General features: G+C 37.3%; 2 protein-coding genes across 2 annotated transcripts in view; both read right to left on the bottom strand.

The window, feature by feature from the left end:
- Window positions 1-1557, bottom strand: part of LOC109838273 (multiple myeloma tumor-associated protein 2 homolog) — a 5629-nt gene extending 4072 nt beyond the window's left edge. Inside the window, exons 1-2 of the mRNA XM_020406730.1 lie at window positions 1486-1557; window positions 1086-1341 (exon numbers count right to left, since the gene is read on the bottom strand). Of these exons, the coding sequence (XP_020262319.1) occupies window positions 1086-1341; window positions 1486-1557 (328 nt within the window). The remainder of the gene's footprint in view (window positions 1-1085; window positions 1342-1485) is intronic.
- Window positions 7072-13705, bottom strand: LOC109836771. Its single transcript, XM_020404772.1, has 12 exons — window positions 13376-13705; window positions 11929-11993; window positions 11675-11747; window positions 11500-11518; window positions 11084-11203; window positions 9605-9674; window positions 8621-8664; window positions 8480-8521; window positions 8300-8359; window positions 8135-8202; window positions 7447-7504; window positions 7072-7335 (listed from the first exon to the last, which is right to left on the bottom strand). Exons 1-12 carry the CDS (start codon window positions 13639-13641, stop codon window positions 7237-7239), a joined length of 984 nt encoding a protein of 327 aa, XP_020260361.1. The 5' UTR covers window positions 13642-13705; the 3' UTR covers window positions 7072-7236.

Below are 14635 nucleotides of genomic sequence, written 5' to 3'. Positions count from 1 at the left end.
ACCCAACAGCTGCAGTCCGCAACTCCGCACAATTGCCACAAACGCCGACGCTTCACCTCTGAGATGAATTGATCTGATGGCGTGACACAACAGCAGGCCTAATATACGGTAGCAACGATGAAGATGCCTGAGAAGACCAGGTGGCGAAGCGATTGTCAAAACTCCAGTGACTCAGTTGGCTGAAATTGCTGATACGAGCCTATGGCGATTACACTCATGGATGTGAATTCCCGTCATAGCTCCTACAACGAAAACTATCAATCAAATACTTTCGGGTCCGATGATCGAAACATATAGTCGATAGTTGCTGGTAAGAGCTATGGCGAATATTCATCTTTAAGACAAACTATGGATGTTATTCCCGCGTCTAGCTCCTACAACCGAAACTACAATCAAATAGTAATAATGAACCGAATGTGCGAATGGAGGAGCTTTTTCACATAGATCGAGAAAGAGTACAATTCAATGATAAAACTCTATCAGCAGTCTTCACAATCTACGTAGTTACCATCGACGACTTTCACACTCCACAAGAGTCTAAGACTGCAAACGCTCTACAAGAAGAAGTTACAAGCACTGCTCCTTCTAACGCACATCATCCCCCGTCACCATGGATAATAAGGCGACCTCCCGTCTCAATCGCACAAGCCAAACTCGAGAGCAGAGACCTCGCGTTCGAATGGTGTTCAAAGCCAACGGCGACCCCTCGCGTTCGAAGTCGTCTGATTGTGACCTCCGTTGTCGGAGCTTGTTTGAATAAGCTATCTATTGTGATTTTTAGACGGCCTACAGAGTCGTAATGGGATTGGCCCTCTTCATCCCAAAGCGTTCAAGCACCTTTTCAATATAACTCTTCTGTGAGAGATATAATGTTCCAGCTTTCCTGTCCCTCCTGATCTTCATACCTAAGATCTTCTTTGCTGCACCAAGATCTTTCATCTCAAACTCATCACTAAGTTGTTTCTTCAAAATAAGAATCTACGACATGTTCTTAGCAGCAATAAGCATGTCATCGACATATAATAGAAGATAAATAAAAGTATCATCTCCTAGATGCATGTAGTACACACAACTATCATAAGTACTTCTTGAGTACCCATGACTAAGCATAAAATTATCAAACCTCTTGTACCACTGTCTAGGAGATTGCTTTAGGCCATACAAAGATTTTTTCAATCTGTAAGCTTGATCTTCTTTACTTTCTACGAAGTATCCCTCTGGTTGAGACATGTAGATAGTCTCCTCAAGTTCGCCATGCAAAAATGCAGTCTTCACATCAAGCTGCTCAAGCTCCAGATCAAATAGAACAACCATGGAAAGCAATACACGGATGAAGGTATGCTTCACAACCAGAAAAAATACTTCATCATAGTCAATTCCCTCCTTTTGTCTATAACCCTTAGCCACCAACCATGCTTTGAATCTAGCATCTTCAACCCTTGGGATCCCTTCTTTCTTCTTGAAAATTCACTTGCATCCAATTACCCTTTTACCCTTAGGTAATTGCACCAAATCCCAAGTCTGATTCTTGTAAAGTGACTCGAGTTTTTCTGTCATAGCTGTGGCCTAACGTTCAGATTCTCCGCATGAGACAGCTTCAGTAAAGTTTGATGGCTCTTGAATACACATCTCTTCAGCTGTCGTGAGAGCATACGCCACTAATTCAGTTTGTGCATATCTTTGAGGAGGTCTGATCCGTCTCCTCTTCCTGTCAGTGGCTATGGAATAAGGTTCTTTAGTCTTAGCATCATCATCATCTGAGCTTGAATCATGTTGCTCTTCTACAGCTGTAGGAGCAATTTTTATAGACGACTTTTGAGAAGTCTCTCCCTCGAGCTCCACCTTATCCATGATCTTCTCTATATTTCCTGTAGACTCAACAGAAACCTTCACATGATCAAGCATATATCTTTCATTAAAAGTAATATCTCTACTAATAATGAATTTAGGAGAATCAGGTTCAAGACTCCACAAACGATAGCCTTTAACGCCATCAGCATAACCAATAAATATGCATTTCTTAGCTCTAGGCTCAAGCTTACCCTCTCTAACATGATAGTAAGCGGGACATCCAAATACCTTTAAATTTGAATAGTCATTTGGTTTACCTGACCATACCTCATTTGGAGTCTTGTGTTCAATGGCGGTAGAAGGAGACCGGTTCACCAAGTAACTAGCTGTGTTAACAACTTCAGCCCAGAAGTCTTTATCCAACCCAGAGTTTGAGAGCATACACCTAGCTCTCTCTGTCAACGTTCTATTCATGCATTCTACCACCCCGTTTTGCTGAGGAGTGTGCCTAGGGCTGAGCACGGTTTGGTTCGGGTTGGTTTTTACCAAATTTTGAACAACCGAACCGAACCGCATATAATTCAAAACCGAACCGAACCGTTGCAAGTCGGTTCAGTGCGGTTCGGTTCGGTTTGTTCGGTTCTAACTTCATTTTCAGAATGATTTAAACAGTAGACTTGCCAAATACTAAATCAAATAGAATATATCGTGACGGGTAAGGGATCCCATGAATATTAAATAGTAGTGTTTCATGGGTTGCCGACTTAATTTGGAAAAACAATAGGGGAAAAAAGGAACAAAATCATCATCCATGAAAACATATATACCAGAAAACAAATTAAGGATCGTTATCAAAGCACAAACTCAGAAAACCACAAGAGAATAGGAGTGCATAAATGAACAGGAAACTGATAGGCCGATATCTCAACTTACTACCTGTTGTATCCAAGGAAATAAATCAAAATTAAAGAATAATCGAAGTTAGAAGCTTGAAGAAGAACAAAAGATAAAGTTTATACCTCGGTCTCGGTGATGACGACAGGTGCGGATGTCCCCCTAAAGCCGGAGATAGATCCTAAGCCTGAGGAGATGTTTCGGCCTCGGCCATGAAGACTACGGAAGTGAAGAAGAGGAAGAGGAAGTGAGAGAGGTGGACCGTGGAACTGAGGACTGAGGAGTGAGAAAGAGTGAGAGAGAGGAACTGAGGAGGCGACTGGGAAAGTGGGAAGGGAAGTTTAGGCGTTTAGGGTTTGAGAGTCTGAGACTATTTTTGGGGACGGGTCGGGTTTGAGAAGAATGAGTATTTAGACCATGGGGTATTCGGTCGGTTCGGTTCGGGTTAAAAAGTTTTCAACCCGACCCGAACCGCCCTACTCTTAAAACCTATTTTTTCGGGTCGGTTCGGTCGGTTTTTTTGGTTTGGACCGAACCGTGCTCAGCCCTAAGTGTGCCTGACCGTGCGATGTCGTACGATCCCAGAATTTGAGCAGAACTAATTGAAATCTCCACTACAGAACTCTAGGCCATTATCTGTTCGGAGACGTTTAATCTTCTTTTCAGTTTAATTTTCAACAAGTACTTTCCACTTCTTAAAAGTTTCGAACACCTCGCTTTTACGCCTGAGAAAGTAAATCCAAACTTTCCCAGAAAATCATCAATAAATGTCAGAAAATAAAGAGCACCACCTTTGGATGGAACCTGAGCAGGTCCCTACAAAATCTGAATGGATGTAGTCGAGAGTGCCCTTTGTCGTATGTGAGCCAGTCGAGAAGTTGACCCGAGTTTGCTTCCCAAACACACAATGCTCACAGAAATCAAGTGATGATATATGGTCACCACAAAGTAAGCCATGTTTACTCAAAATAGTCATCCTCTTCTCACTCATGTGGCCTAAGCGCATGTGTCATAACTGAGTAGTGTCCCTATCAGCATCAGATGACACACCTGCAGAGCCTGTCACCGTACTGCCTTGGAGAACATAAAGATTGTTCACCTTACTACCTTTCATCACAACCAATGAACCCTTAGTAACTCTAAGTTGGAGAACATAAAGATTGTTCACCTTACTACCTTTCATCACAACCAATGAACCCTTAGTAACTCTAAGAGCTTCACCTCCACTAGTGTAAGAACACCCAATAGAATCCAAAGAACTCAAAGAAATCGGATTTTTCTTTAAGTCCGGGATGTGTCTCACATCTGATAAAGTTCTCACTATCCCATCGTGACACCGGATGCGAACTGTATCAATGCCAACTGTCTTGCAAACTGCATTGTTACCCATCAAAACTGATCCACCACTTATAGATCTGTAAGTAGTGAACCAATATTTATTTGGACACATATGATAAGACACACTTGTATCCAAGATCCATTCTCTATCGGAACGGTCATCCAATGGACAAACTGCAAGAACCGTCTCAGCAACAACGACAGTATCAGTCTTTGTCGTATTAGCTGAATCTGAGGTTTCACCATGTTGGTTGTCTTTCTTCTTTAGAGCATACCATTCTGACTTGTAATGCCCTTTCTTGTGACGGTAGAAACACTCCACATGTTTCTTTTTTGGGTTGACCTGAACTTTGAACGATTTCTGGATTGCCCTTTATCACCCTCTCTGGTCTTCGTTCTACCTCTGGTTAGTAGACCATCAGCCTGCCTACCGGTACCTCTCCCATTCAACTTTGTTCTTAACTCAGCAGAATTCAAAGAGGCCTTCACATCCGCAAGACTTATGGATTCCCTTCCATACAACATAGAGTTAACAAAGTTTTCATAAGAGTCAGACAAGGAACACAACACAATGAGAGCCTGGTCTTCATCATCAAGCTTTAGATCCAGGTTTTTCATATCCATGACAATTTTATTAAATTCATCAAGGTGTTCGTGAATGGGTGTACCTTCCTTCATCTTCAATGTGTATAGCCGCTGCTTCAGGTATAATCTTGTAGTAAGATATTTCTTCAAGTAGAGAGTTTCGAGCTTTGACCACAACCCCGCTGTCGTTTCCTCATCGGCAACTTCACGAAGCATATTGTCGGATAGTGGCAATTGCAAGGCGCTGTGAGCCTTTTCGTCCATCTCTTCGATCTCGGCACTAGTCATATCTTCTGGGTATTTCCCATCGATAGCTTTAACCGTGCCTTCACATCGCAACAAAGCCTTCATCTTTATCCTCCATAGGCTAAAATTGTTCTGGCCATCGAAGATCGACACCGAGAACTTCACAGAAGCCATTGTGGATGATTGAAAACCGTCCTAGAACCGAGAAGCTCTGATACCATTTTGTAGAGATAATAGACCCTCAGCGGTCCGCAGTGGTCTGATCTGTTGTACCAAAGATAACACATTAAACACAAGACCGAAAAATAAAGAGACAATCACAAACACACAATATTTACGTGGTTCGATCAAATTGATCTAAGTCCACGACAAGAGGGGGCTTCACTTTATTTCTCTCTTAGTGTCCTCTCCTTTACAAAATTTTGAGAGCTCTTATATTTTAGCTCTCTGTCTCAGGTATTGTAAAACTCTCACCGAGAAGACAAGAGAGGGTGATTAATTAGGAGGACCCACAAGTGAGAGTGACCCCAATCTAATCAAATCCTTCTTTGATTCTTTGCTCAAAATAAGAGTCTGATGTCATTCTACAATCAAAAATTGATATCAAAGAGATTTGAAATAGGTCCCACCCATTTTGGATTCAAGCCAAAAAGTCAACATAAACTTGTAAAGAAAGGGGTAGAGCTTCTCTTTGTTCATCTCCACGAAGCAATATTAGCCATAAGCAATTAAACTAATACCACAATATATGGTGGTGGCTATCAAAAAATTGCATACAGTAAATGAAGTTATTTAATAAACCCACAGATACAAGAAGCCCACTGTCACTATGAAGTTAATTGAGACTATCAGAAGTTTTTTTTTTAAGAGTCATTTTATCATATTTTTGCTCATATCTCATGCTCGATCAAATGCCCACTGTCACTGTCCACCAATATATTCTTAATGTCACCAAAATATCCACATATTAATTATCCCAAGCTTGTAGCAAACCATGAGCATCAGTAACTCAAAAGAGTCAAACTCTTAAACCATCCACTCAAATTTTGTAAAGAAACTCTTGTCTGCTGACTAATGCCTAATATATACAATATGTATGCCACTGGCTTAAACGAATAAATTGATCATTTCGTAAATAGACACTAGTATCCTACTGTACGCAACGCGAGCTTGACATAATATATGCTTGCGCATAATTAAAAAAAAGCTATAAACACCTATGCTAACAATATAAATAGGCGTAAAAAATATATTGAAAAAAATATATGAGTCTAAGGTAATTTATTTCTTTATTTTGGTAATATTTTGAGAAAATAGTAATGAATAGCAACAACATGACATGAAATCTCTAAAAATAGTGTCAAACCTATGCTAATATAAATCGAGGATTTCTATGCGAATAGTTTCAATGAACATGACCCTGAGATTAATGTCAGTATTTCTCACCATTAGACTTTGTTATATAGCACCAAATTATCATACTAATTTCTATAGTTGAGGAATAATGCAGATTTGAAACAGTTGATGTAGTTATCAAATAATGGATGATTTGTAAGTTATGAAATAGTGGGGGTGGAGCTCTTTCAAATTTGTTTCTTTATTAAGTTATACAGTTATAAGTTATTGGAAGTTATGTTTTAATCTTTTGGGATATGTTTGAAATTTCTTAAAAAGGTGACTAACATCGGGGTAGAACACTAAAAAAGAGATTATCTTGTATAAAATTCTCAGTGGTTATTTGACTTTTGGGCATAATCATATAATCTTGCAAAAGCGAGAGAAAGAGAGAGAGAGAGAGAGAGAGAGAGAGAGAGAGAGAGAGAGAAAGAGAGAGAGAGAGAAGAGACAAATTTAACCTTTAAAATTAAAATAAATAAAAACCTATTTTAGGAGTACTGAAGCCGATAAGTAACAGATTATAGTTTTCAGCTTTTCACAAATAACGAGTTGAAAATAACAAAATTTTTTGAGCCCTTTGGGTTAAATTAATTAAAAGACAATTCATGAGTGAAGAAGATCGCATCCTTGATAGCATCCGTTTAGAGCTTTGGATCTAAATAATTCAGCCAAAGCAACATTTTTACGAAGAATTCAGTTCAGAAACAACCATCAGAGTACTGGGGTACGTTGATTTTTGAAGAACAATGTAAACAAGGCGAAAAATAACTCAAGATACGGGGAGACTTTTTGTTATAAAAGTTTCTATCCTGGCACTAGTTCACGGCAGAAAAATTATAAATTGCATTAAAGATATGAGTTACATATTGAAATGTCATTTATACAAGTAAATAATACTACGAAAATACTTAAGTCGGTTTAAGAGAACAAGCTCTTGGCATAAATTTTTTGAATATATAGTATACATTCTTGATATGGCGCAGATTATGCTTGTTGAAGAGCATAAGTTGCTTTGAGATACTCGATAATGTCTGCGCTTTCAAACATTTTCACTCCGGTGTTTGGATCTTCTAAGTAAGGTGCCTGCAAATCAAATATAATGAAAAACTTATGCCTGATCAGACTTATTCAAGCTCAGGTTGTAAACAAGAAAGTAATGTAGGAAATAAAGGGGGTTAGAAGATGAAATATAACCTGAAAATGTCCCACTCTCTCAAATAAAATCTGTCGTTTTGGGCTGCCTCGAGCACAGCTGCAATACCAAGTTGTTTCAGAGAAAAATTCATAAATGATTAAATTAGATTACATTGTTCTTGAAGTTGAAGTAGATATTGTTCATGATAAAAAAAAAGAAGATTATTATGCTTTTGTTTCCTGAATTCTGAGGATCATGTTACATGTCCAAATACTGTATTCCAATACACCCAGAAGCAAAGAATCGCCAGGAGTTTCCCCAAAATGAAGTATTTGAATAATCAACTACAAACATATTACATGGGTGAAGCACAAGAGGCAAAAATGCAATAAGCTAAAGGGGAAAAGGAAATGCTATAGAGGGCCCACTATAGAAAATCAAGTGATACATGTTGCGCTACAAATTTTAAAGTAATGCAAACAGCAGATAATAATAGTACAAACAATATTAAAAAAACAATGCAAATAGTTAAGATATTAATACAAACAGAATATTAAATCAATGAAACAATGCGGCAAAACAATGCAATCCCCAACTTTAAAATGGATATTGGACATGAGCGAGCTTATCCTTCCTATATGATTTTCCCCTCTATAATTTTTTTCCTGAACCTAAAGGTCACCTCTGTAGATAAGTAAACAATTAGATACTGATGCATGAAACATGAAGAAGTAAAGAATACTTTACCTGTGAAGTATATGCGGCAATTCTAATTCGACTATAACTTCACGCACAAGTTTGCAGAAAGGGGAACCCTGAAACAGTAACCATCCATAAGTTGCACCTCTAAAATTCACAAAAATACATAGACAAGTCTAATTCATCTGAATAAATGTCATCTCGTGTCTCAACCTCATATGCCCATAATTCAATGGGTTCTGGTGGGAGTTTGGACGGAGTGTAAGAAGAACCCTGCAGAGAACATGTGCGACAACGTTAAAGGAAGACACTGAGATGCTTGTATTACCACCGAAACATTATTAGGAAACACCAATTAAACTGAATTTAGAATCAAAGATTGATTTTTCTTGCCTTCCCCAGGCGGCCAGTCATTGCTAGTCCTGCAGTTATAGTCTGCAAAACAATATTAAGTAGTGCATAGAAGAGAAGGCAGGAACGTTGTCGTAAAAAAATTATAATTGAAATTTAATCAATAACGTATGCAGATCTTACTGTGAACAAACCGAGTGACAATAATATAGGAACAGATCCATCACCTAAACAAATAAGAAAATGCTGTTATCAAGGTCCAAACAGAACAGAGAGAGAAGACATTCTAAAACAAAATTATTTAAACAATTCTAAAAAATATGCAAAATATGCGGCCAACACGAGATGGATTCACAACACAAGTCATCGTGCTATATAATGCACAACTATTTGTACAATACGGATCATGATTCTAGGACACATGGAAATGGATGTGTGAGTGACCTACCAAGAACAGTTGGTTATATCAAACATTCAAATTTGGGTAAAACAATATCAATCAGGCACTTAACACTTCAACAGATTTAAGCTAGATTAATTTGTTTCCTCAAGGTTGTGGGTGGCGAAGTAATTTGGGGTTAGACCCATCAATAGGAAAGCTCATTTCTTGTTGAGTATTGTTTGCATTAGGACATAGGAAGGGAGTAACCATAGGCATGAGTTTTCTATGTTTTTCACTATTAGTTATTGGATAAACATGTTACAGTCCTGCCTCTAATCCAAAAGCTCAGAGTTTTAGGTCAGACACGAGTAATGCGTTGGATAGTGTTCATAACATGTCAAGAGTGTCAATATCCAATATGTGTTGGACTAGTCAAAAAATAGTGTTGTCCAGAGACATTGAGCCCTACGCCTCTACACTGTAACAAAAAAACCTTACCACATGGATTCATGAAACATGCTAAAAGCGGGCCAGAAAAGTTAAAACAGTATTGACTAGAGCACTTCAGCAAAGATGAATATAAAACTGCAGTATATACTAATTACAATCAGTAACAACAATTTTAAACGAGGAAAAAATAATAATCTACCAAGCACCTTTATGTATGAAACAAACAGTAAAGATATCGTTAAGATATACTTCGTGATTGAGATAAAAATCATGGCATAAATTCTTCAGGAATTGTATTAAAACAAAACAAAGAGGGAAGGTATAGGCAAACATACCATATTTGTTCACCAGATACTTTATAATGTCATCCGATTCATACATAGCAACACCAGTGTTTGGATCAACCTGCATTCAAAGTTGAAAATTTAGATCCATAAGCAGAACCAAATAACAATACCAAGTCAGGTCGTGAGGTCGATCATGGTATCTAGAGTACTACCTATATCTACGACAGTATAAAGGAAAAGCAAGGGGTAGGTGAAAATGAAGGAATGGTAGGAAATTCCAACTTCTTCTTTAGATTTTAATACACAAAGCAGAGGGGGGAAATTGGAAAGAGATTTAGGTTATTAAATGATGTGGTCTCATTCTCCACTATCCACTCCCTCTACATATCTCTCTCATTTTTCATGTTGATTTCATTCTCTCACTCTGTCTATATTAAAACATTACATAAATCTTTTAAAATAGTATTTGAAAAAGATAAAGCAATAAAAATAATAATAAAACTTGAATTTAAACATATTTATTAGCCACATATTTATATTTGTCTTCAAAATATTTGCTATGATTATAAGTTATTCCATAGAATTAATTATTAAATATAATAACGCAGGTAAGTATATATGCTAGCTCCACAGCTGCTGGTACTGCCATAGATGGGAGTTCTACCGGTTCTGCTGCTTGAAAAGCCAATTATCGTTTCAAAAAATTTGTCAAATATAATTATAAGTGTAACTAGAGTTTGTGTATCTAAATATTATAATGAATTATATATCCTAAATATGTGTTTATTTAAAATAATGTTACTTAGGAAACATCATATTATAAAATAGGGCAACATTTAGCATGTGAACATTGCCAGAAAAATATATATTAAGAAGTATAAAATTATATTTATGTTTCTGCTTTGAACATAATATAGATTTGGTGAAATATCTAATGTATAAAAGTTTTGTTTCTTTCATCTAAATTTATGCATGGGCATGATGCACATGTATGTTGGCCAGTTTTTAAGTAAAGATTGTTATGGAGATCAGCTTTTAAGAAAGAAACATTAGTTTAGCCTCCTATCCTGACATCAGCATCTGCGAGCTCACTAATTAACACCAGACATTTATAAACAACAAGCAGTTTTTTTTTAACCTAAATGAAGCCTAAATTACATAAACAACTGGCTGTTGATTAGCAAATGCCGACTTAGCAAAAGATTCAAATATACTCAAGTGTCTTCTTTTTAGGACAGCAACCCATAAATATGCATGAGATCATGATTTCATGCATATTTCTTTTAATTATCTGCACCAAGAAATATGGGTATAGTCTAGAACGGAAATAAAGGATTTATAGCATGGTAATAAAGGATAAGATCTATGCATATGGACAATCTAATCCAATATGGAAATACAACAAGTGGATTCAAAACTATGTTGAACGCTACTTGCTAACTTATAGAATTTAGAAGTGAAACTCAATTAGGCAGCACGTTTCGATATTCTTAACTTGTTTATTCAGTATATGAGAAGAGGAATGACCATGTAAGGAAATTGCTGCTTTCCACCCATCTGTAAGACTTTGGGACGGAAGTTTGGACCATTTCTTGGACAAGGATAGAACAGAACATCAAGGTCTAGAACAGCAACAATCTCTCTGACCTGTAATTTTTCAACAATTAATTTGGATATGTTAGATGTAAATCAAAATGAAACAAAAATTTTAAGCCTCAGTCAGAAGACCAAATGTGACCAATATTATTAACACAGTAACCATGCATGGCAAAACCCAACCCTGCCTTGAACAACAACAACAGGGGGAAAAAAGAACACACAAAAAAGACAAGGACAAAAGTAGAATAGAAGTCCACAATGACGCATGCAAAGGAAAAAGAATACAAAAGGAAAAGATAATACCTAAAAGAGCTTATTTTTTAAGGATGCTGAAAGTAGATTACCTTCCGACAAAATGGACAGCTGGAATTTCCAAGTTATCCATATGCCATAGGAGAAAACAAGAATTATCAGTCATTTTTATGAGATAATATTTAGTGAACATGACAAATTGTGAATGATGGATAATCATAGAACTCTTATCTGCTGAAATATCATAAATGTGTGGTGGTAACATACCCTTCATATTCATAAATCTCAATAGGCTTCTCTGGACGAGGCCCTAATTTTGCAGTCTCTTTCAGCTTATTACCTAGTTGAGCACAATATGATGGGAATATAGTAATTAATTAATATAGTGTACAAATTTAAATTTTGCTGATATTCTAAATGCACATTTGTAGATGATTAGTCAGACCAGTGCTTCTAGCTTAATATGTAACTTGCAAGAGATGCATCTAGAGCTTCGCCAACCAAAAGAGATTACAATTTACCTGACATACTCATAGCATACTGGCCTGCTGGAAATTGGTCCTCAGGTACAAATGAAACAGAATATCTGCAAATGTTAATGTACACATGAAGAAACATAAGAATATCATGGCGCACTGTTGTATTATAGACATGCATAATAGCCCGAGGTTCAAAAGTGCTTAAGATGCCCCGCGATATTATGGGGATGGGCACAAGAGAACATGGATACATCAACATCAAGATTCCTAGAAATTTAGGATGTGAATATGTTATGGTACAATATTAAAAATTATATTGTTGTATGACAATGTTCAATAAATATAACATGAATGCATAAGGTAGGTATTAGAGAAAAGCACAATATTTGAAATATTATGATATATTTTCAAGTTATATAAATCAAATAAGTACTTAAAATCATAATGCTATTTATTAAGAATTCATCATTATTAGACAAAATATAAAATTCAATGTGTCTACCTATCAAATAGAAATGTGAATATATCATTTAAATATGCTAATTTTTTTACCTTCTTATTCTCGAATATAACTCCAGTGTGTCTTTAGTAAGTGATGAGTCAGTATGATTGTTGCGGATTTTAGGATACATCAATAGGAGGAACCAACATTCATGTTCCTTTGTTGATGTATCCTCGCAACGCTTATCGTTCCTCTGTAATCTCTCTTCCTCAATCTGATGTTTGAGGAAAACCAAAAGAGAAAAAGACATGTGTCGGGCAACACAGAGAAAGAAGGAATGGCAATCACATGTTGATAATGACAACAGTATTCAAATTGGTTCTACTTTAACACTAGAATATATCTTGGCACATCAAGCTGACCAACATATCCATTCAGAGGATAAATCAAAGCAGAGTTTTACCGAATGCCTCTCACGATCTAGAGAACTTGATTTGCACATCCATACTTGGGAAGGGCTAAATGCACCCTTGCTGCACTTCCCAGCAGATAATGTATACTGCATTTATTCATAAATTATCCTCTAATATAGTTTAAAGTATATGATTTCTGAGCCAAATTACGTTGAGAAAGAATAATAAATTAGCATTAACATAGCTAAAGAGATTTCACATGATCTTGTCTTGGCAATATCAGATCAGTCCACACTGAATTGTACAGATAAAGGGGGCAAATTCCATCTTTCGATGTGCTTATGTACAAACTTTTCCTCTAAGAGTATAAATTATTAACCAAAGATTAAATTGCATGCAAATCTCTAAATATAATTTTTTTTAAGTTTCCACCCTTCACTTAATCTGTGTTCCGAAAGCAATTCCCTCACTTAAAAAAATGTTGCTTTGGGCTTTATCCCCTCGCAAATATTAGGGTTTATAAATCTACAAAATCAAATCTATCATCAAATCAGCATGACAACAACCACAAACTACTCAACTATCATCTGAAAACCCTAATTTCAGTTGGAAAAAAAAAACATAAATCACAAACCCTTGAGCGAAAACTCCGGAGCCGAAACGAAAGAACAAGGGGAGAGAAGCTCCGAACACATCCCCTCGCTTATCGGGTCGAACTGAAAACGGTTTCGGATCTGGGGGCTTGAAATCCTCGAGAGGCGAGACCGAAGAGGTTTGTTTCTCTGCCTCTTTGACGGATTCCTGGATCTCGGCCAAAACCCTAAACCGCTTAGCGGTTTTAGGGCGGCGGTTAAGAGGCCGGAATACCGGGAGTGAGCAGGAGGTGAGAGCTCCGGCCATGGAATTGAGGAGTCAGTGTTTGAGTGGCGCCAAACGGACGAGAAAAGAAAGATATTTTGTAAGCGGTTGGCATTTTTTGAGGGTAGTTAATGGTTTCGTTGTAGGAACCGAATCCACTTATATTTGGATTTGTTAACCCGACCCGAGCGGATCAGCTCTACTCCCGCAAACAGACTTGATACGGATCCGACACGAGTAACATGACATGTACCATATCGGCCCATATTTGACAAATTCAAAAATGGATGCGGCTAAGGGCCTGTTAGGTTGAGCCAATATTATAGGAAAACTTCAGTTTTGAAACAAAAAATAACTTTTAGGAGGATATAGGATTCCAATAACTGTGTTTGTTTCAAAAAAATTTAAGAAAATGTTTGCTAAAAAGAGGACAAACAATGTTATTTTTTGGACAGCTCATTTCATGTGAACCCGTACCCCCATATATAACTCTCACCGCCTCTTCTTCTCGTTCCACCTTCTTCTAACTTTCCCTCCTCCATTTCCCACCTCTCGTTCCATCCTCTTTTGCTCCACCTTCTTCCTCGCTCTCAAGGTCAATGGCCGTAGTACTTATTCTTGTGGTAATTGTCAGGCGCCCAACCTTTTTGACCCAGCCAACATGAAAACAAAAGTGGGGCCCACAAAGGTGGGCCCCACAAGAAGAAAAATCAAATTCGGTGGCAGCCATTGTTGAGAATTTATAAAGGATGTGGGTCCCACAAATATTTTATTATTAGTGGCGGGTCCCACAGATAATATTATATTTGTGCATAGTGTTTTCTCAAACACTATAAATAGGGCCCTAAACTCTTAAGGAAATCTCATCCCAGAAACAACTCCTCTTATAGAAGAGTAAGAGAAAACAAAGAGAGAGTTTGTGAGAGTTCTTGGAGTGTATCTGATCAAGAGAGGGTGTTCTCTTGGATCAATTCTTTTGGGATATAAAAGAATTTGGCGTCGTCGTTGCACCGTGGAGTAGCTCCGAAGGAGTGAA

This window comes from Asparagus officinalis, chromosome 4 (genome assembly GCF_001876935.1).
Source record: "Asparagus officinalis chromosome 4, Aspof.V1, whole genome shotgun sequence".
Taxonomy (NCBI): domain Eukaryota; kingdom Viridiplantae; phylum Streptophyta; class Magnoliopsida; order Asparagales; family Asparagaceae; genus Asparagus; species Asparagus officinalis.
Note: the sequence above shows the minus strand (reverse complement) of the source record. Positions and strands in the feature narration are given on the sequence as shown.

What these genes read in the sequence shown, in the direction of transcription:
- LOC109836771 (XM_020404772.1), bottom strand. Translation starts at nt 13,641, where the DNA reads ATGGCCGGAGCTCTCACCTCCTGCTCACTCCCGGTATTCCGGCCTCTT. An exon ending in TGTCACTCGGTTTGTTCACA is followed by an intron (nt 8,522 to 8,620) that starts GTAAGATCTGCA and finishes ATTGTTTTGCAG; the next exon opens with ACTATAACTGCAGGACTAGC. An exon ending in TTGCCGCATATACTTCACAG is followed by an intron (nt 7,505 to 8,134) that starts GTAAAGTATTCT and finishes TTGGTATTGCAG; the next exon opens with CTGTGCTCGAGGCAGCCCAA.